The following is a 21,821-nucleotide window of genomic DNA, read 5'->3' as shown; positions in this document are numbered from 1 at the left end:
ATTTGTACCAAATTTTAAGAAATTCCTTCATCTCATCCTCACGAAACGCCACAGTGACCTTGATCTTAGACCATCAAAAACTAACAGGCATAACAACAATGAATCCCTGCTCTCACAGTCACATTTTCTCTGCCTAAAGTCAGTCCTCCATCATTATTACTGGAGAAATCAGGATTCTCCAATCTACTACTCTGATTAAGGAAACAACATTCCTTGTTCACATGACATTTATGAAACCAGATTACTGAGGTGAGCTAACTGTAACCAGGTTGCTGAAGTGCATGTATAGACACTAGCTGAAACTGAATTAGGTGACCATCATTTTGACTAGCAATTGGCAGACTTTTGCATTGGCTTTAACTGACTTAACTTTCAATAGATTTTAATCTCAATCACATTTCTGTTGAACCAACCAGATTAAATATAACAAACAAGTCCTCTGTAGCAGACCTCAGCTCTAGAGGGGTCTTTGATGGAGGAGTGAGGTGGGCCTCATCAGGGACAACAGCGACCTGGCCTACAGAGAAGAGGTGGAGCAGCTGGTGGGCTGGTGCAAAGACAATAACGTGATCCTGAATGTGGATAAAACAAGAGATCATTATCGACTTCAGGAAGAACCAGCCCAGTCATCCTCCACTTCTCCTCAACAACACAGCTGTGGAGGTGGTCAGCAGCACAAAGTTCTTGGGGGTGCACATCACAGACAACCTCACCTGGTCTGTGAACACTGCGTCACTGGTGAAAAGGGAACAGCAACGCCTGCACTTTCTGCACAGGATGCGGGGAGCCACCTGCCCCCGCCCATCCTCACTACATTCTACAGAAGCACCAGAGAGAGCATCTTGACCAGCTGCATCTCTGTGTGGTGTGGAGGCAGCAGCACTGCCAACTGGAATGTGAGGAGAGTGGTGAGGACAGCAGAGAAAATCATTGGGACATCTCTCTCCTCCATTCAGGACATCGCACCTGAACGTTGCATGTCCTGTGCTGAAAACATCATCAGGGACTCACACCCCCACCATGGTCTGTTCTCCCTGCTGGCCTCTGGAAAGAGGTTCTGCAGCATTTGGTGCAGGACCACCGGGTTCTGTAACAGCTTTTTCCCCCAGGCCATCAGACTGCTAAACTCAAAATGAGCATTTCTGCACCACTTTAAACTCCTCAGGTCATTATTCACAATTGCACTTTAAATTAATCTTTATGCTGCTTATTTTTTAACTTAATGCATATTCCTGCTGAAATCTTTCATCTTTATTCCACTCACTGTTTATTCACATACTGTATATATCACAATACTCTGCTGTTTTTATTTTAACATACTTTTAACATACCTGTACATATATACACACACACACACACACACACACACACACACACACACACACACACATATATACTTAATACCCTGTGCTGAGCCTGTTGCAATCGAAATTTCATTCAGTGTGTGAATGACAATAAAGTCTAAGTCTCTAAGGATCCACTAACCATTTAAGAAATCATCAGATGTTTGATGGATATTTTTTCCAATACTTGCATTGCCTTGTGTTTAAGATTATTTAATCATTTTTAAGTTCTGTTTCGTTTTTTGTGATCCTGTTTTCAAACTGTTTACACATCATACAGGACTTTCACGCGTCAGTGCATTCCACCGACTGTCAACAATGGCTGAAAGAACGAACATCCCTAAGTAGCCCATCCATCTTGATAATTGCCCTCTAATGATCAGATGACACGTGTGTGTGTGTGTGGACATGTATTACTCATTTTGTGGGGACATATATTATATTACACAGTGAAACAAGTCCCCCAAATGTAAATTGTTTGTTATTGTTAAATTTTAGGGTGAAGGCTTGGGTTAAGGTTAGGGTAAGGGTTAGTCAAGCTTAGGATTAGACTAAGTCTCCAGGAAATGAGCGTAAATCTATCTAATGTCCTCTGAAGTGATGGAAACATGACTGACAGTGTGTGTGTGTGTTAGTGTGTCCATGCATACCTGACTGTGTGGAAACTAGACTACATGCATGTAATGTTGATTACACAGCAAGGTGATACCTCCTTCACTCAGCACTTGTGTGTGCACAAGTGTGTGTGTGTGTGTGTGTGTGTGTGTGTGTGTGTGTGTGTGTGTGTGTGTGTGTGTTTTCAGTTTTAGACTCTCATAGTGAGGACATTTCTGCACTATTAGGACATTTGGATTTGGTTTTAAGGGTCAGGTCAGAAACAGGTTTAGGTTTAGGGTTAAATACTGAGTTAGGGATCCTCAGAAGTATCCAAATACGTCCCCAAAAGTGACCTAAGTCAACATGTGTGTATGTGTGAAAGCACCAATCTAGTACTAGTGCATCCTGTAATGGGGAGATGGTGAGAAAGGAAACAGTGAACTAACACGGTGTGGTTGACATTGATAGCCACACATATATGTTACATCCTTCTACTAGAATCAAAAAACTCCACACTTCTCTGTTTACTCTGTTCTTTGTTTAGGTCTGCACAGTCTCTTACATCAACTCAAATACACATACAGACCTAAACAGACACACAGCAGAACACAGACCCTGTTTAATATCGGGCCTAAAGGAGCAATAATATAAAGTTTCAGTTTCTTGTGTCAAGCATCTAATCATTGACCGGGGTTAGGTCAATAGATATTACACTTTGCACCCTCATGTTAAACAACTAGAACATGAGCTTTATGCAGTTGAAACATTTAAAAGGATTTCAGTGTCTTAGCATGTATATATGTGCAAAAACATATACAAGTTGAAATGTTTTATCAATGTTAATTCTTTACTTGTGGGATGTTGAGCTGAAGCTTGGCAAATTAACGTGTCAGTTAAAGCACTCAAAGAATATGCAATATCTGCTGAAGTGAAGTCAGTTGGTGTGTTAGTTGAACACGTGTGTGTCTCTGTGTGTGTGTGTGTGTGTGTGTGTGTGTGTGTGTGTGTGTGTGTTAGCCAATATTAGCCTCTCTGTACTGGCTCCCTGTAAAATCCAGAATAGAATTTAAAATCCTTCTCTTAACTTACAAAGCCATAAATGGTCAGGCACCATCTTATTGTAAAGAGCTCATTATTATCCCACTAGAACACTGTGCTCCGACAATGTAGGCTTACTTATGGTTCCTCAAGTCTCCAAAAGCAAAATGGAACCAGAGCCTTTAGCTATCAAGCTCCTCTCCTGTGGAACCATCTTCCAGTCTAACCCATCTCTACATTTAAAAACAGCCTTTAAACTTTCCTTTTTGATAAAGCTTTAAATAACTACATAATAAAGCTTTAAAGTTACCGCTGGCTCAGGCTTGCCTTGGACTGGCCCTTAATTATGCTGCTATAGGATTAGACTGTTGGAGGACTTCCAATGATACACCGAGCTCCTCTGTTCTTCTCTCCCTTTCCACCTGCGCACTTTCATGTCCTACCAAGGAGTGTTACTAACTTAGCTTCTTCCCCGGAGTCTTTGTCCTTTGTCATCACACAGGTTCCTATGGATAGTGGTTGAAACTGGATTGTGGATTATATTTTCATCTCCTGCTATGGCCCTGCCTGAAATCCACTGTAACTGCTACTACTACTAGTCAAATTTCCATTATTATTCCATCCATAGTTCTATATTACATACAAATACTATCTGTTACCAATATGTACATATATCACACACACAAATATATCATATATGTATATACTCTGCCAGCGGTCCCCAACCTTTTTTGTGCCATGGACCAAACTAATTAAAAATATAACTCACCATTACGCTTGATGTAGTTGTTGTAATTAGTGGGAGCCCTGTGCTTGTTTCTCTTCAACAAAAAGGCTTTATTGCCTCATTTGCAAGCCCGTCGCCACATATTACACAAAGTGGGCTTGGTGCGTGAGAATCACCTGAAGCGATAAACCCATATTTTAAGTAGGACTGCTGATATTGTCTCTTAAATGCAGCTTTCTTTTTCTTGGAAGTTGTGGGCTCTTCATCTGTCTCATCATCTGGCCTTTTCCCGTATCCAAAGAAGCTCTCCAAAGACGTTTGTTTTTTACTCATTTTTGCTAGCTTGTGGGCTTACATTTTTACTACCATTTCACGTGACCGAGACAAGCGGTTTGACCTGTATAGAGCACCTGATTTTCAAAATAAAACTTCTTTCAGACTCTGATGAGCAATAAATATTTATTGTTCAATCTCTCTGTGTGGCCCGGTACCAAATGGCCCGGTGGTTGGAGACCGCTGTACTATGCTATATATACTACATGGCGCTACATAAATAAAAAATAATTGAATTGAACACTAATCACTGCAATGAGCTGCAGACTCAGCTGAAAAAAAAAAAGACTACAAAATATCAAAAAATGTTGTTGCCTATTGATACAAACAGGGTGAACAGTATAAAGTTAGATTTTAGGGCTGGAGTTCTAATAATTTGAAGTTGAAATCAGAAGTTGAAGTTCTGGTTTCACTTTGGCTATCTTTGTTATTACTCATCCATCAGGCGACAAAACCTTAATTTTAACCAAAGCATTAATTGAGGTTTTGTTACATAGAGTTGGGCGGTATCCAAATTTTGATACCATCAAACCTTCCCCACATTTTCCCTGTTTATACCGTACTACCGTGACTAATTAAAAATCACTTTGCAGGGCTCAGAGGGAGTCGCCAAAATGTTGGTTTGCGCTTATAGCGTTCAGAAACAGAATAGCAAACATTGCATAGGCCTAAGAATACTGAAAAAGTCACAACAAAACATACAACATTCACAACTTTTATTATAAAATATTTTAAATATCACACAAATTAATTCAATTAAAAGCAAAGAACATTAAATAACAAGTTAATAAAAAATATATAATCCTAACGTAATACTGTCTGTAACTTTTAGAGCCTAACTTTGGGTAAAGTGACAGTCCGAACTTTTTTGTCTGTCAGAACAGGTGGCTATTGAAAATGAAATAATAACAAACTAATCTATTGGAACCTATTGCAGGTTTTTTGCCAGAAAAACCAGCATGTTGACTTTGTCCGGCTTGAGCAGGGCACGCTGATTGACGACTTTGCCCACGGTGCTGAAGACCCGCTCTGATGGAGAGGTTGTAGCACAAACACACAGATATTTGCGGGCAACCCTCGACATGAGACGGACGTGCTACTGCATCAGCTTTTCTTTCAAGGAGACTGCCCAGAGTCATCTTTTTTTTGGGTGGTTCGGGATGTGCTTCTCCCTCCTCCACTCTGATGGCCATTCGACCTGCTGCTGCTGCTTGCCCCTCCAGTCTCACCATCTTGGCCTTTAACTCCTTCTTTGTCTCAGCCAAAGCGGTGTCATCACTTTTGTATCCTCCACGGTACCAAGGGTCAAGGAAGGTGCATTTTCGCATCAACTTATGCACTGAATCGCTTTCATATTTTCCCTCCAGCTTGGCAAGAATACCAGTCTTTATTGACGTTGTTAACTGGACATCCTTGTCTGACAGAGCCAACACATCGTCTGTGCAGAACTGGATCATGGGGAGGATAGAGGAGCTGGTCGCATAGTTTTCTCCAGACAAGATATCAGTGAAGTCACTGACTGGTTTCAGTGTGTTGTGAAGAGCCTGCAAGACATCCATGTCCTGCCAGGTGAGTGGCAAGTTGTTCCTTCTATCGTCAGACAGGACATGTCTGATTGCTTGGGCCTGCATGAGGATGCGCCCTACCATGGCTAGTTTAGAGCCCCACCGAGTTGCGCAGTCCTGTCAATGAAAATAATAGAGACTATATTATACATATTCTAGTACATGTTATTCTATGCTCCACCCTTGCCTAATAAATGATAATAAGCTAATAAGATGTGTTTATTAATCTGCACCGCATGTAGCCCTAGACCTATAACAGATTGATATCGGCTTACCGTTATGGGAGTATGCTCTGGGAGTCCCAATTCCACTTGCTTCTTGTGCAGTTAACTCTTCCGGATCCAGCTGTGCGAAAAGGCCCCGACAATATTACATCATAGTCCCAGGGCGCGCTCTGTTTTTTGCCTTTGGTCTCGTACGTTAGTTAAGATTTGTGACCGAAACAGTTAACCAGGGCCAATACAGGGTCCTGATGCAGCAGAAATGTTGGCAGCGTTGTCTGTGGTTATGGCTGAGAGTTAATTCGCACCTAGTTGCCAGTCCTAAAGCGCGTCCCTGTGCGCAGCCACAAGATTGTCCGCAGTATGGCTTTCAGGAAAATACATTGTCTGGAGGCAGTTAGATTCAAGTTTCCACTCAAGTGTAATGGTGTGGACAGTCAGGGACATATTATATGGTGTAATGTTAACTGACGACCACATATCAGTTGTGAGGGAGTAACTATCAGTCCCTGACAGCAGCACTTGAACCTTGTTTCTAACTTTATTATATAAATGTGGAATGGCTGTTTTGGAAAAGTATTTTCATCCAGGCAGCTCGTACTGGGCATCTAGGGTCTTTATCACGTCCTTAAAGGACTTGTTTTCCACCATATGGAAAGAGACCATTTCTTTCGCCAAGTACTTGGTCACCGCATCGATACAGGTTTTCCAGCGGATAATGTCCCATTTGTATTTGGTTATTTTCCCCTTTTTTATTGTTGGTTGTGTCATGGTGAGACTAGTTGTCATCTGTGTTTGTCCTGCATTGGCATCAGAATCAGCAGGAGGGGTTGAAATAGAAGCACTTCTTGAACTTGAGCCAAGTTTATTCGTGCAGCGGTCAGCGGGTAATTGATTCTAAGATGGGCCCTTAGGTTTGAGGTGTTTCCATCTCTCGCTGTCACGGCCTTCATGCAAATCTTGCATACAGCCTCGTCAACGTTCGCTGGCTCTCCTTTATCGTTTGGCTAGAACCCGAAATGCTGCCAAATTGCAGAGGTGATGTAATGAAAGAGGCAAGAACACTCTGTCCATCTATGACTATACAGGAGACTGATAGTTTAGTCTATAAGATCACTGTTCTTTAACTCAAATGACTCTGTAAGTAGAAAAAAGGGACTTCGATGCTTCTAAACGATGCAGTCATCTTGGGCTAAATGACCTACATTTTGATAACAAACCATAAACCAATCAGCGTAGCATTTCCAGTCATCTCTGAGGAACTCTATCTCTCACTACATTTGCTCATATGTGGCTGTGTTTACTGCAACACTTACTAAGTATATGTAAAGTGCAGCTCCACTTTTGGCACTGTGTTGGGATAGAGTCAAAAGGTCAGAACTTAGTGCAATCTCAGTAGCTCCAGGTATATTTAACAGTGTGGTTTTGTTCCAAATAAAATACACAAGATACAGTACTTGTATTCTGGCAGATTTCTGTACAGCCTGGATTCATTGTTACGTTTTTTCTTTACTGTGTAAACAATGTTACATTTCAGTGAAATAACTTGTATGCAGGAAATGGATAATAATACAGTTTGAGCTCTGCTTTCCAAGACCTCATACTCTGCCTTGCCTCTTTCACTGCATAGTCTAAACCAGTGGTTCTCAACTAGTCTGGCTTCGGGACCCACCAACACCCCTTAATGACAAGCCGTGACCCAAATCTAGGAAAAAAGATGGCACTCCGCTCCATTAAACATCTCCTTCAAAATAAAAGAATATGATTTTTTTCCTGAACATTTTTTTTTTTTGCCCAGGCAAAGGCCACTGAAAACGGGTCCCACCAGTTGAGAATCGCTGCTCTAGACCAGCGGTTCTCAACTGGGTCTGGCTTTGGGACCCACCATCACCCCTTAATGACAAGGTCAGACACGGATAGATGGCACTCTGCTGCATAAAAAAAATCCCCTTCAAAATGAAAGCACAGGATTTTTTTCTTTTTTTTTTTTTGCCCAGGCAATAGCCTGGGACCCACTGAAAACGGGTCCGTGACCCACTTTTGGGTCGCAACCCACCAGTTGAAAAACACTGGTCTAAACTACCAAATTCAGTTGCCTTGGCTCAGACAAAGAAAGAAGACCTTTTTGTGTAGAGTGCCTTTCCACTGTATCTCTGTAGTGGCCACGATATTAGGTTCCTTTCTCAAGTGTGTTCCTTGCAGTGCATGCTACATTACTGTACAGTTCAGCATGGACAGGAGATTCAGTGATTCTGAGTTCTTCACCACAAAAGATGGTGCAAAAAAGGAGCCTGAATCTAGAATGTAGTAGCTGGTGGCTCCAGGCTAGTGAGCGCTATTGAGATTTTGTGTCCTTCGCACACATCTTTCTGAGTATAAATTCTTGCTTTTGAACTTCATTGTCAACAACCACATGAGTGGGACAAGTTTCATTATTAGTGCAGGGTCACAAGTGAGGTAATGACGCTTTGGCTTGTGTGCAGGAAACATTTCTTTCCTCGTCTCTCGATAGTCATGAATCTAAGTCACGAATTCAGCAAAGCAACCAGAGCTACTGATATTCTAGGGGCACAATTTAATTCCACTACCTCTTTTAGTTGGACAATAAGTTGCTATACCGGATGTATCTGTGAACTTTTCTCTGATTATAACACGAAGAAACAACACAGCAAAAGTTCAGTTTTCTTTTGCCTGGCCACCTAGTTTTACACCCTTATCAGAAACTTCTGAGAGTGCAGAATTACTGTCAGATCCCCCCTAGCTAAACTGCCTGATCCTACAACCTTAAGTTGCAAATATGTGAAGAAATTCACTTTGACAGTGGCAGTCGAAAAAATGGCAGGTCGTATGACACTGCACCCTCAAACAAATCATGGCCAATACAGGGTGGGAGGCATGGCTGGCAGACATGAAAAAAATTTAAGACAGAGTGAAATTTCAAACCTCTCACTTCACTTGCATCATCATTTTGCTCTTGTATAGTGTCACTGCAGTCTTGTGTTGTGTAGATCTGAGCATGGTGTTCCAAATTGTTTCCCTCACTTCTAGTTACATGACAATATCAGCAGAAATAGTGAGATATACTAGTTTCTCACTGTTTTCTGGGAAGCCATTGATTTTATGCCAACCCAAATTATTATCAGCAATGCTTCACAATGTTTCCATGCATATTCAGTCAATTTGTCTCTAGTTCTGTAAGATCTGATATCACAAGAGAGAACACTTTCTTGTGGCCAAAAGGTTTGAAATCACCTTCTCTGCACAAAAGCAAAAGCTGTAAGTTGTCACCAGTGGATCACTGAAAAGGATAAAATTGTGCAATAATGAAGTAAACCCCAAGCAACTTGTGTTTTTCTTTGCAGAGCCAAGGGGACTAACCACTTCAAATGCATCTTGATACAGTGTCACATTTAAAGTGAGACCTGACTCGGTTAAAATAATGAGGAGTCTAACTCTGGCAGATGTAGAGTATTCTTCTCACACAGCATGATATCTTAGCACAGTTGTTAATGTATCTTTTATGGGAATAAACTGAGTATATCACACCTTTCTGCTTTTATCAAACCCCCAAAAAACTGTAGATGCATATAGGCAACATTCTCCTCAAAATACGGTTTTCTCTTGCACTCTGTGGAAAGGGAAGAGCTGCGACGTGCATGAATATCTAAGTCATCTAGGGTTTTAAAAACATATTTGATATGATTTCTGTATCAGGGAGTTTAGTTTTTGTTTGAAGAGATACTAAGTCAACTGGCACACTCCACTCAGACTATTGATTTCTGCTATGATTAACTGTATTGTAGAGGAGGGGATAAGGTGCTTCATCTGCAACTTGATGTAAAACATGCATAGACTTCTCATGTACAAACTTTTCATTTGTGCAGGGTCCAGTATGTATGCCCATCATCAACTGCCCCTTCTTCTGACCAGATTTCAGCAAGAGGACTGAGACTTATTAGGAACTAAAGGCAGTTTGCACCAGATACATGGAGAGCTGCAGTATGTGCTTTCTAGACAGATGGGACATTTAAGACAGTTTCACTGAAAAAGAGTCATCACAGTTTTTGGAAGGGCAATGCACCTCCTCTCTTTTTGAAACATGAGATTTGAGGTGACACAAAAGATCTTTTACACCATTCATCTGTGAGGAAGTTGACATACGCAAAATCTCACACTGTGACACAGAAGATGCCACTTGCAACCTTCTATACAGCATGCATACTGGTAATGTGTCTTATTTCAGTGTGATGAACGTAAACTTTTAGGGGTTCCACAGAAACACCACAACTATGACAAGTGTATTCTAACCTTTAATAACCTTTAATAACACTTACCTTCTCAGTTTGACTTTACCCTTTACCATCAACTCACACAACTTATCTGCTGAGAGAAAGAAAAACAAATCTATGTGAGTGCATTGAACAAAAAATCCAAAAATCCAAAGAAATTTGGATGTTTGTACTGGCTATTGTGTGTAGGTAGCTAATTAGGTAAAACAGTTAACACCTCAACCATTAGCTACATTAGCTACGCTAGTGAGCTGACTCTCTACTCAACGTGAAAGGAGAGAGTTATCTTAATAGCTTAATAGTTAGCTGACACTTCAATTAACAACATTCAATATGTCAAGTAAAATCAACGTTATAGTGGTATATAATTAGTAAGCTAATGCTACTAGCTTGAGTACCATATACTTGCCTCGCTGCTGCAAAATGTAGGTAACGTTACCGTTATGCCTATGTTGTGTGTTACTGTGGATGGTCTTTTTCCTCCCTTGAAATTAGCCATAGTTGTTCTTAGAGCAGGAATTTTTGAATGAACCCGTGTCCATGCTGGCATCTGAAAATAGATATGTTCACCTTGTCCACTTTGTCCTCTTTTGTCCTGGGTTCAGACTATCAATGGTCCCCTTTACTCCCCCCAGTTTTTTCCCCGTTGTTGGTTATTTAATAAAAGTCTCCACTGCTGAAAATTACTCAGTGGCTCATCTGTAGTGTCCCGTTAGCTCACTGCATCATTCTTTTCATACACCATTCTCTCTGTCAAGGAGGCCTCCCCACCCCTGAACGTTGCAGCTGTTCAAAATTATTGGAAGGTTCACACGTTTAGAGTCACTTCTAAATTGTCCCAAAATCCATAATGGCTTGTCTTACAACATCTGTTTCCTGACCGACTCTTTGCAGACATGAAAGGTTGTTGCTGTTGTAGACCGACCACAGCATGCTCACTGTGTGAACCTGGCGTTTACACCCAAAACTCCATTACTACTGTGATCATCAGATACTACTACTATATTACGAGAATTCTAAGGATTTGAGAGGGTTTTTTTTTTAGCAATCCTGGGTTTATCTATCTCACTGATCCTCAGAAACCACCCTATGTAGGGAGAAATGTGGTATCTCTGTTCCTACTGCAACCCAACAAGTGGCAATATTTCCGAGGAGGCACACGAGCTATCCTTCAATGCAGAACTGTAAATCCAGCTTCGTCTCATCACACTGATTGGTCGGAGCCCTTTAATTAATTTTTTAAAAAGAGATTTTTCATGAAAGCAACTATAACCAGCAGGAATAATATACCAAAAGACAATGAACCTACAGAGAATTATCAGCAACTCTGCAGCTCCCCTCAATTTCACTGAGCTTTATATCAAATGTATGCTCATTGTTTATCTGTCCAGCTGCAACTTTACTGCTTTGCCTCACTATTTTCATAGTTTTGTTGTCGGCTGCAGCAGGCTCTCAACACTGCAAACAGACACAGTTATTGTCAAAAGGGTGAACATAACGGAGCATTTAGCAGTTAAAGAGTCCCCTAGTTTCCCTCAAGAATTGGTAGAGACCAAATACAAACCTAAAATAGATTGAATATTGGACATTCACCAGGCGGACAGGAAAAACAACTCCAAATGAATGATGATGTTGAAAATCAAATCAACATAAAATGTGATATCGGTAACGTGTTCACTACTTGTTTCTGCTGGCCCCAAGTGGCCAAAAAAATAACAACAAAAAATGAATTCATGGAGGATTAAGCAATGTCTATGTCTCAGTATATATAGTTATAATCATTATCATATATATATAGTCAGTATAACCTGCACTTTTTTTAGACAGTTCTATAGTGAATTCCACAGGATCACCAATACAAATTTTCCAGTGGCCTCCTTAGTTTCACCTGACATATACACACCCGAGGCACTTAAGAGGGAAGAGAGGGAGAAGGAGAGAAGGAGGCTGGAAGTTTTGATAGCGTATGAGGAACATGTCAGGATGTTTTCATGCATCACACTGGTGTGTTATTCTTAACAGCTGTCTCTTAAACCCCCAATATCACATATATATTTTCTCTCCACTTGTGACAAAGGACAAAAATCATGTCAATGGAGCTGGAACAGCAGCCCTGGCTGGCCTGCCAAGATAAATGGATTCAGGGGGTCTTCCAAATTTGCAAGGCACCATGTCTGCTGCTCATGAAGTGTTAAACAAAAGTTTGAACTGGTAATGCTTTTCACTCTTGAAAAGAAGTTTCATGAAGAGTGGTGTGCAGATGACTCATGTTCTTAATGTCCGTTTATTAATGGCAGTTATATTGTAGATTAAGTGCTCTCAATATTTTGGATGTAGGGACTGTAATTAAGTGATGAACATCTTTTGCTTATTGTTTTCACTTGCAGAGGAGGTGATGGTAGTAAGGTGGAGTGGAATACGTGATGTTTGTTTTGTCAGGAAACATCCTTGCTGTATCGACTAGGGATGGCCCTGTTTAATGCTGAGATCGGATATTGGGCTGATAACGACACAAATGTCTGCATTGGCTATCGATGAAAGTATTTTTGCTGAACTACAACTGGGTTCAAGAAATATAACAGACACCTCATGAAAATATCAATTACCAGCATAAACCACCACGGTCTGGACAGACACAGTACAAACACTCACAAAAACTGAGTAAAACAGCAAACTTAACAAATTACTCACTCCAGTGTGCATAATGTGTGATGAAAAATGTGGGTTGTCGATAACGATGCAATGCACATGATGCGCGCCTGTCCTGGAGATGTTGATCATGTCTCTGCATCTCTTGGTGGTAGCCGAGGATGCTAATGTTATATTGTATTCTGAAGCTCCAGCATTTATCTTGGGGAATTATAACAGTTACAGACTGGACAATGTTCTGCCATCTTTTCTATAGTTTGTGGACAATCCTACTATTAAGGAAAACAGCTTGGATTTGTGCTTCAGTAACATTACCTCATCTTTGTTCATATACACCGCTCACAGACTTTGTTAACAACATGCCATATTCCAACAGGAACTTAAATGTCACAAGCCACAATGCTGTAGTGCGCCACAATGTTCAGAGGACACTGTCACACAACTCCAAGGCATACTTACATTTTGTCCTTATTTGACGCAGTTATGTTGTTTTATACGGGAATTTTAATTCCTGATCAATTGTTGTTGCATTTAATGGATTGTAATTCCTGTTAATTTTGAAGATTTTTTACCAAGTTGCTAGTGCTCAATTAATTATTATTTTAATAATAAACAGCAATTCAGTAAATTGATGTCTATGCATTTTTCTGTTACAGTTTTTTTTGCCTTATGTTTTTAATGAGTTCCCAGACTAGAATTCATACGTAATTCTGTGGAAATTGCTGTGGATTAATCTATGTCCAGAATTTGGCCACCGTACCATTATTTACAGAAACCTACTAATCACAGGATTGGCTTTGATTGACATGACTTTGATTCCCACCTTTTTGGGAATAATGAGACCTCAAAGTGCTTTTTTTCATCATTAGCAATTCTAATTACGCCAACACACTTAATATCTGTTCCCTTTTCAGGATGAGTTTTCAGGATGAGCATACCAGATACCAGCAGGCATTTCCTTTGTATCAGTCTGAACATTTATAACAAACACTGTCGTTTGTGTTGGAAAAGGTACTTTGCAAATAATTTAACAAGATAATTTTGAATTCACATTGATTTTCTGTTGAATTCTCTTTTGCTCTGAATCTGAATGGATCATTAATAGATACATAAAACCTGAACAATTTCCAGATACCAAAGCTATCAAAAACACCTTATGAACTATATTACCATACTGATACTTGCTCTTCCCGCCCAGTGTTTTGACTGAGTGCACAGTAGCACAAGATAAATACTACTGATATGTCAGCAAGTAGCTGCAAGCAACATGAGCACGGTCACTTTTTTAAAATGTTTGTATTCCGTAGGTGCACCATGCCCCCAACTGTAGTGCAGACCCTGCAGCTGTAATATAGTAAAACTATAAGTAAACATGTAATTGAAAATGCATAGCAGATCAAAATTGGGATGTATTCCTTATTAAAGGACTAATACAACATTTTTGTAAACAACAAGACTCAGGATGCTGCCCCCATGTGTTGTTCACCAAAAAAAAAAAAAAAACCCTGCAGGTGCCTCGCAATAAACCACAAATTGTCATTTTTACAATGCGGTTTGTGTACAGATTGAACAAACAAAAACATGAGTTACAACATGTTCATTTGTAAGCTTTAGAGGTATTAGCTGATGTATTCTTGAAATTTTGGAGAGTGGCTATGTGTTTCCACCTGCCTCCAGTCTTTCTGCTAAGCTAGGCAAAACACATCGTGACTCCAGCTCTGTGCTAAACACACAGATTCATCTCCTTACCTAACTCTCACAAAGAGAGGAAATAAGTGCATTTCACAAAATGTTGAACTACTCTTATTTTATTGACATGTGCCAATAGGTCAAAAATTAACACCCACCAAGCTCCAAAATGAGGCTAGATATTGCATTTGGGGACAAAGGGCTATCCACCACGTTAAAAAAGAAATGTTTGTACCAAAATAGTCATAATAATAAAAAGCTATGCTCCGTCTCTAATGCATTTTGGTATCATTTGCAAGTGCACTGCTTCAGCCATCCATAGCCTGTGTTTGACAGGGACTTCTGATGCATTCAGCTGTACCTTGTAAAATTCTGAAACCTACATCACTTTGTGAGCAAAGCAAGTGGGCACCATTAGGGACTTCATGGTGCTTTCAAGGGCACCTCATATATTCAGTAATCTATCCCCAAATGGCCACGAATTTTGTTTAAAACATTAAAGTTTCTTTTTTTCCATTTTTTTGGTTGTTGAAATGAGGGACATCAATAGTTAACTGTTAATTAGTTGGTGTGCAAAGTGATTGAGACAGGAGAGCGAGGGATTCAAAGAGTTGGTTCAGTACCTCAAACCCATGTACGTTATACCATCAAGAGTTACTGTGACTAAAAGCATTGACAAACACTAAAAGGATGAGCTAAAAGTCAAACCCGTCAGGGCAGACAAGCTAGCTCTGACCACCGACTACTGGACAACTCTCTCAAATTAAAGCTACATCACAACTACATGTGTTGAAGGTGCAAAAGCGCTCTGAAAATTGTTGACACAAGACACAAAACCAGGGGAAAATAAGGTCCAAAAACACAGATAATATTTAGACCATAATTTCTCCCATTTGTCTGGGACACTGACATCTTCCAGGACACAACTGACACAGTGCAGATTTTACTCATATCATGCAGGCATCCATACAAGTGTCATTGAACGATGGGAGCTGTATTATTACAACACATTTACCGCTACCACAGTAACCACAAGTGTCACCAAATCATCCATAGGCCTGCCTCTACAGAAGCAAATAAGGGTCATTAATAGGAGCTTGTGTAGTGCTGTGATGATGTGCAGTTGTATATCACCTTTTGCATCCATATGAAAAAACTGCATTCAAGTGTCTGAATTGTGTATGAATTCATGAGAAATTAAATTCTCTCAAATGCAAGCTTGTGAATGTGTAATAAAGTTTTGCAGCTGTAAGATATTTTACACAAGTGTAGTTTTATGTGCACAGATCTAATTTACACATTCACAAACTTGAATTAATGACATAATTTTTTCACACATTTAGATATGTGCATGCAATTTATTTCGAAAGCTCACACACACAGGCTGGGATGTTCTGGCCAACATCCTCTTTGAGATGAACACTGCTGACATGAAGTAACCTGTAGTGTTGGACAGCTGGGAGATGCTCGCGCACTGACAGAGTGACAGTGGCAGCAACCAACACGACGCGCACGCACGCACGCGGTCTGTGATTCTGTGCTGCAGGGAAACGTTAGATAATATTTTTGCTCTCCTTACCCTCCGTCCGACTCCTCCTCCGCATTGGCTGGTGCTCCACCGGGCTCGGCTGTCCGCCGCTGACTCTCCGTTACCGGGTAGCGACCCAGAGTCCGAATCCTCCCCCTCCTCCAGTTCCTCTTCCCCCTCCTCTCTCTCCTCCGCCTCTGTCTCCCTCTCCTCCGTTTTCAGCCGCTTTGCCGCCCTTCCGTACTCCCCTTCCTCGCGCTGCCCGGCTGCTTCTGCTGTCGACATGCTTGCGGCTGCGTTGGACCTGTTGGAGATCGCGACTGTGTCTGGAGCTGGTCAGACTGACATGTCCATGTCAGCAGTTATCCCGCCGTGTCTCCTCGATAAGCAGTCTTCGTGTATCTGTCTGTCTCCTTACATATGTGTCGCTCTTCCTGTCTCGAGGGTCTGTCTCTGTATCGTTTCCAACACCAGTGATTTTTCTCTGTGAAGGTGTGAGTGGACAGCACACGTCCCGCCCCGTGCTGTTCTATTATTGGTCAGTGTGGTCCTGCGCCTAGGAGATACGGCGTCTGATTGGTCTGTGTCGATGCGTCAAAGGACAGCTTTCCACGCTCTGCAGAGGAGTGTGCAGAGAGGGAGCAAAGAAGAGAATGGTGGGCAAGCTAGACTTAATCGGAGACGGACTTGAAATCGCAGAGCGTAGGACAGGAGAGAGAAAGAGAGACAGTGGCCATGTGAGCGTTAATTTGCTGCATCACTGAGGAGATAACACTCTGCTATCCAGCATGTGTGATTCATTTCTCACATGAAAGCAGTAGGCCTTATTATAGGCAATAACCTAGATGACAGCTCACCGAACATTGTTCTAAGTAGGCTATAACGTCCCCCCAAAAAAAGGTTAAACCAAGTTTAAAGGCACAGATTTAGATGCATTGATTGATTAATCATACACCCAAATTTAAGAATTAGTAAGATTTGGCCAAGGTTGTGGGGATTTATGTGAATTTTTTTTAGGGTATTTTATTCTCATGCTGGGGGAAAATTAATGGGTGCAGAACTCCAGCCATTTGTACTGAACTCCCATAAATTTGGGGGGATTGTCTGGAAGATTTAAAATGCCCAAATAAAAACAGAAATCAAACACAACATCAAAAACAATACACATTGTTATATGTGTTTCCTTTTATTTATGCATTAACACACATTTCATATACACTGTAATAAATTACCAGCATTTCACAATAATTAACAGTATTATTTTACAGTAACTTGAGTAATTAAGTTCCCCTGTAATATCCCAATGAAGAACTACAGTATCCTTGGATTTTACAGCATTAAACTGTTATTTTACAGTAAAATCCTGCAATCAAAAACCCGTTATATCACAACAAGGTCTGTAATATCACAGCAACACAGTAAAAAAAAAAAAAATTCAAGGATTTCACAGTATTCAGCAGTATTATTACAGTGAAATATTGTATTCAAATATTCCCGGGTAAGTCACATGACGTAACCAAACTCGGCACTGAACCTGAAGATGCCGTTTCCCTTTTCTCTTCTGTGCTGAATGGAGAAGGTGAGCTGCATGCATAACCTCTGTTTGCAGTACACCCATGTTATTTTAAATGATAATAATTACTTTCAAATGAACGTTTATTGCATGACACAGTTCATATTTTGTTAGCAAGTGCCTGAAACTGTTAAATGTTCTCTCACAGCATTTGTTAATAGTGATGGCTATCTTAGCTAGCTACTGGAGATGTGACAAGGCCTCAAGTACCGTATGTAGGAGTAATTGGCGAAAGGCTGCCAGTAACACCATTACCAAATATTTGCACTATTAGCTAACTAGCTAACATTAGCTAGCTGTAGCATTTGCCCGTGTGGTCTGATATAAGCTAGCTAACGCTGGCTAGCTAACGTTAGCATTTACTAGCGTGTGATATGGGAAAAGGCACAGGTGAACACCTTGATAAATGCTGCCTGCAATACATAAGTCTATTTAAAACTGAAACTGTCTTTGCTTATTAACAGGTGCTTCTTGGGCATCAATCCTGAAAGAGGCTCAAAGACCAAGAAGCAGACAACAATGAACCCTCATGTGAGCACCCTTTTGAGGAAACTAATTGACTTTGAGTGAGCATCATAGTTTTTTGCTGCAGCAGTTTTTCTGGCTGCATTCATGTCACTCCTGAGGTCAGGCTCAGTTTTGAGTACTTTTTTTGAAGACAACTTTGCACTACAAGATTTTAGTACAAGGCTGTTGCGTGTGGATTATAGTATGTATGAGACTGAGAGGCGCGTCTGACCCCTTCATGCGATCTCCCTTCATCGCTCTCTCCCTTCCTCTCTTACCTTGCCATGTAGGCCATCCTCTTACTGTTATTGTGACACAGCTGGGAAGTTGAATCGCAAGTTTCTGCACAATTTCTCTGCATTTTAAGATGGCTTTGGAAAGTTTGACAAGGACTAGGAAGTTGAATTTCTTGAATTCTTGAATTTCATGGCATTTATGTTGAATAACCTTTATTTGTAAATAAATATGCCATTGGGCTAACATTGACTTTACCTCAGAGTTGTGTGTTGGTGGGGGGGGATTTTAATCATACAATGATTGTAAATTCACAGTAAATGGAAACTTGATCTGCATTACTTTCACAGTAAATTACTGGCCAATTTTTGCACGACTTCCACAGTATACGTTGTAAATTCATTGCATTACTTTCACAGTACACACTGTAAAAGTACAGGGCCTTGTTGTAATGATGTATGCCAAAAGGCTGTAATTCCCCAGTAATGTGCTGTAATACCACAGTAATTGCTTTGTCATTGAAGCTGTGAAGTTACAGTATACAGTTGTGCTTTTACAACAATGCATTGTAATATCACAGATGTGAAATTACAGTAAATTGCTGTAAGAACATTTCACAGTATATTGCTGTAATCCTTACTGTGAAAGTCTTGCAAAACTTATCCAATAATTTATAGTGAATTCACAGCGAAAAATTTTGCAGTGTAGGTGTCATAATCAAAAGCAAAACATATGTTTAAAGTAACATAATTTTTAACTTTTCTTTTTTTTCTTTTTCTTTTTCTTTTTTTTTTTGTATTTGAATGATTTGTTTTTCATTATAACATGACAGTGAAGAGGGGTTTTGCATTTCAGTGTTGAGTGTCCAGAAGAAAGCAGTTTAAACCAGCCAGCGTTGGAGTTTCCCCTTTGGCCGTTGCTCTTACTTTACTTGAGTACCTGAGATCTGTTTATGATACATTCAGCACACAGTTGGCGTTATTGAGTGATGAAAGAGTAGTTCGCTTTTTCTGTGGGGTCCCACTTGGGTAGAATAAATTTTATTCCAGACAACTTCATTTTTAATTTTTATTTGTTTCATACTTTGCTAAAAGTTTGGTTAAAGCAACCACTTAATGAGGAGTAGTAACTTCAGTCCAAAATGCTGAATAAACCAGCTGGAACCAAGGATGGCCATGGGGAGTTTTACAGTCTTTTTCAGTGTTTTGGTTGTTTGTCTGGACCTCACTTGCTTTTGTTGGATTTATGGATTCTGTTACGTTTCATTAGATTTCATTTTGCCATTGGACTGTTCCATGTTTCTTTGGATTTCATTTCAAGTCTTTGTTTGTTTACAGCATTAATTGAATAAATCTATTGAACTGCACCTTGTTTGGTCTGCATTTGGGTTCCATCTCATGTTCCTCCATGACACATTTATGACAACACCTGCAATTACCAATCAGAATGTTGTCAATGCTATAGCCTCCCTCAAAGAAGACACTGCCCCCATTAAACAAGACATTTGCACCACCATTGATGCCTGCATCCCTGAAATGTTTGTTGCACTCAGGACGGAGTTTATGGTGTAGCAAGATGAGACACAGGCTGCCATAGCCTCATCGCAAACCACAATGGATGCTCAAGGTACCACAATGAAAGAGCTGGAAACCAAAGCCACACGCACAGCGGAGCTGATGACAAACTTTGACAAGGAATTAAAACATCTCTGAACATTGACTAAATGTGACGCTATCGAGGGGCACTGAAGATGAAACAACTTGTGCATAGTAGGATTGCTAGAGGAACAGGAGGGACAATGGTCCAGAAACTACGTGAGTGAACTACTAAAAGACATGATGGGTCTCAATAACAAGCCACTGTTAGACTGTGCGCACTGTTACCTTCAGAGCTGACCAAAGCCCAACAAACCATCAAGACTGATCATTGTTAAGTGCCAATACTAACATGACCAAGGCCATCCTGCAACGTACACACAGAGGGCAACGTTTACATGTTTTCCCAGAATACACCACAGCAATCTCCAAGAGGCAAGCAGCCTTCATTGAAGAGAGAGACTGGCTGCACGACATCCCCGGTGTGAAATATGGGCTCTTGTTTCCAGTCAGACTGAGGATTAACCACTACCAAGCCAGCTGGAAAGAAATTTCACAGATACAGGTGAAGCTAACACGAAACATCAAGCAAACAACGTAGATATGGAAGGACAGACTGATTTACTAGTCTTAACATCACCCAGAAAATTTACTGCATTATGTATGGTATAAGCCAAACGTAAACCTTATGGTGAAACTGCCTAATAGTAAACATTTTCCAACTTTTAACCACATATAATGATCAGAGGATCACCTGCTTATGCTCATTTTATTTTATCATTTTAATTTAATTTTAACTTTAAAACATATGGCAGACAACCTCTCTTATTTCTGTAAACATAATGCTACATCCAGTTTGAGACTGGGGTGGCTGTGGCTCAGGAGGTGGAGCAGTTGTCAACCAATCAGGAGGTCGGTAGTTTGATTCCTGACCTCGGCAGTCCACATTGCGAAATATCCTTGGGCAAGATACTGAACCCCAAAACTACCCCAGATGCGGCGCCATCTGTGGGTGAATTCATATGTCCATCGCTTTGGATAAAAGGTCTACCAAATGAATAATTGTAATTGTAATTGAGACTAAAATAACATATCTTGTTCCAATGGTATTAATGTGGACAATCACACTTAGTCTCAATACCAAAATACAACTTATCTTTTTTTCTTTTTATATTTGTCCTCCTTATGTTTTCGACTTATCACTCAGCTACCCTTATTTTCTCCTCTTTCACCTGGTTTTTACTCCCTCCAAAGACTGATGTATAAATGGATTGTTGATAAGGTGTTACTTAAACTATCACACATTCTTTTTGGGGCCCCCTGGCTCAGACTGACTTGTTTCTCCTCCCCAGTGTTGTAACTGCTACAGTAGTTAGACCCATTTCTATTTGGGGAGTCATGTTGTTCTTCTATTCCATGACCAGATTTGTCTGAGATTTTATACTCCCTTGTTCTCTTTGGGGAAACCATAATTCTTGGGTGGTTGAGAGATCCTGCACAGTTTATGGTAGTAAATTAACAGAATCCAGAAATTCAACGAACTCCTTCAATAAGAGCAGAACTAATGTAATCGAGGACCCTAGGTGCAACCTTTACCTCTCTACACATGAATGGTCTGAATCATCCCATTAAAAGAGGAAACATTGTTGCTTATCTTAAATTTGTAAAAGTGATCTCATATTTTTACAGGAAACCCATCTCAGAGAGGTTGCACATACCAGACTTACAGCTAGATGGACAGGTCAGGCCTATCATTCTTCTTTCTAACCCTAAAGCATGAAGAATCTACTCTTCACAAACACAATCACAGACAAGGTAGGTTTATTAGTGGTACACTCCTAAAATTATGCTAAATGTCTAGGGCCCTTATTTTGAGGACCCCAGCTTCTACAATGACATAGTTTCTCTTATACCAGCCTCCACCCCACAAATA

At 40.4% G+C, this 21,821-nt stretch overlaps 1 protein-coding gene across 1 annotated transcript in view; it reads right to left on the bottom strand.

Annotated features, from left to right (window-relative positions):
- hnrnpll (heterogeneous nuclear ribonucleoprotein L like) overlaps positions 1-17,393 on the bottom strand; it is a 71,163-nt gene extending 53,770 nt beyond the window's left edge. The window contains exon 1 of the mRNA XM_076743892.1: positions 16,031-17,393. Coding sequence (XP_076600007.1) covers positions 16,031-16,264 — 234 coding nt within the window. The 5' untranslated portion in view covers positions 16,265-17,393. The remainder of the gene's footprint in view (positions 1-16,030) is intronic.
- Between the last annotated feature and the right edge of the window lie 4,428 nt (positions 17,394-21,821).

Source organism: Chaetodon auriga, chromosome 11 (genome assembly GCF_051107435.1).
Source record: "Chaetodon auriga isolate fChaAug3 chromosome 11, fChaAug3.hap1, whole genome shotgun sequence".
In the NCBI taxonomy this organism is placed as follows: domain Eukaryota; kingdom Metazoa; phylum Chordata; class Actinopteri; order Chaetodontiformes; family Chaetodontidae; genus Chaetodon; species Chaetodon auriga.
Note: the sequence above shows the minus strand (reverse complement) of the source record. Positions and strands in the feature narration are given on the sequence as shown.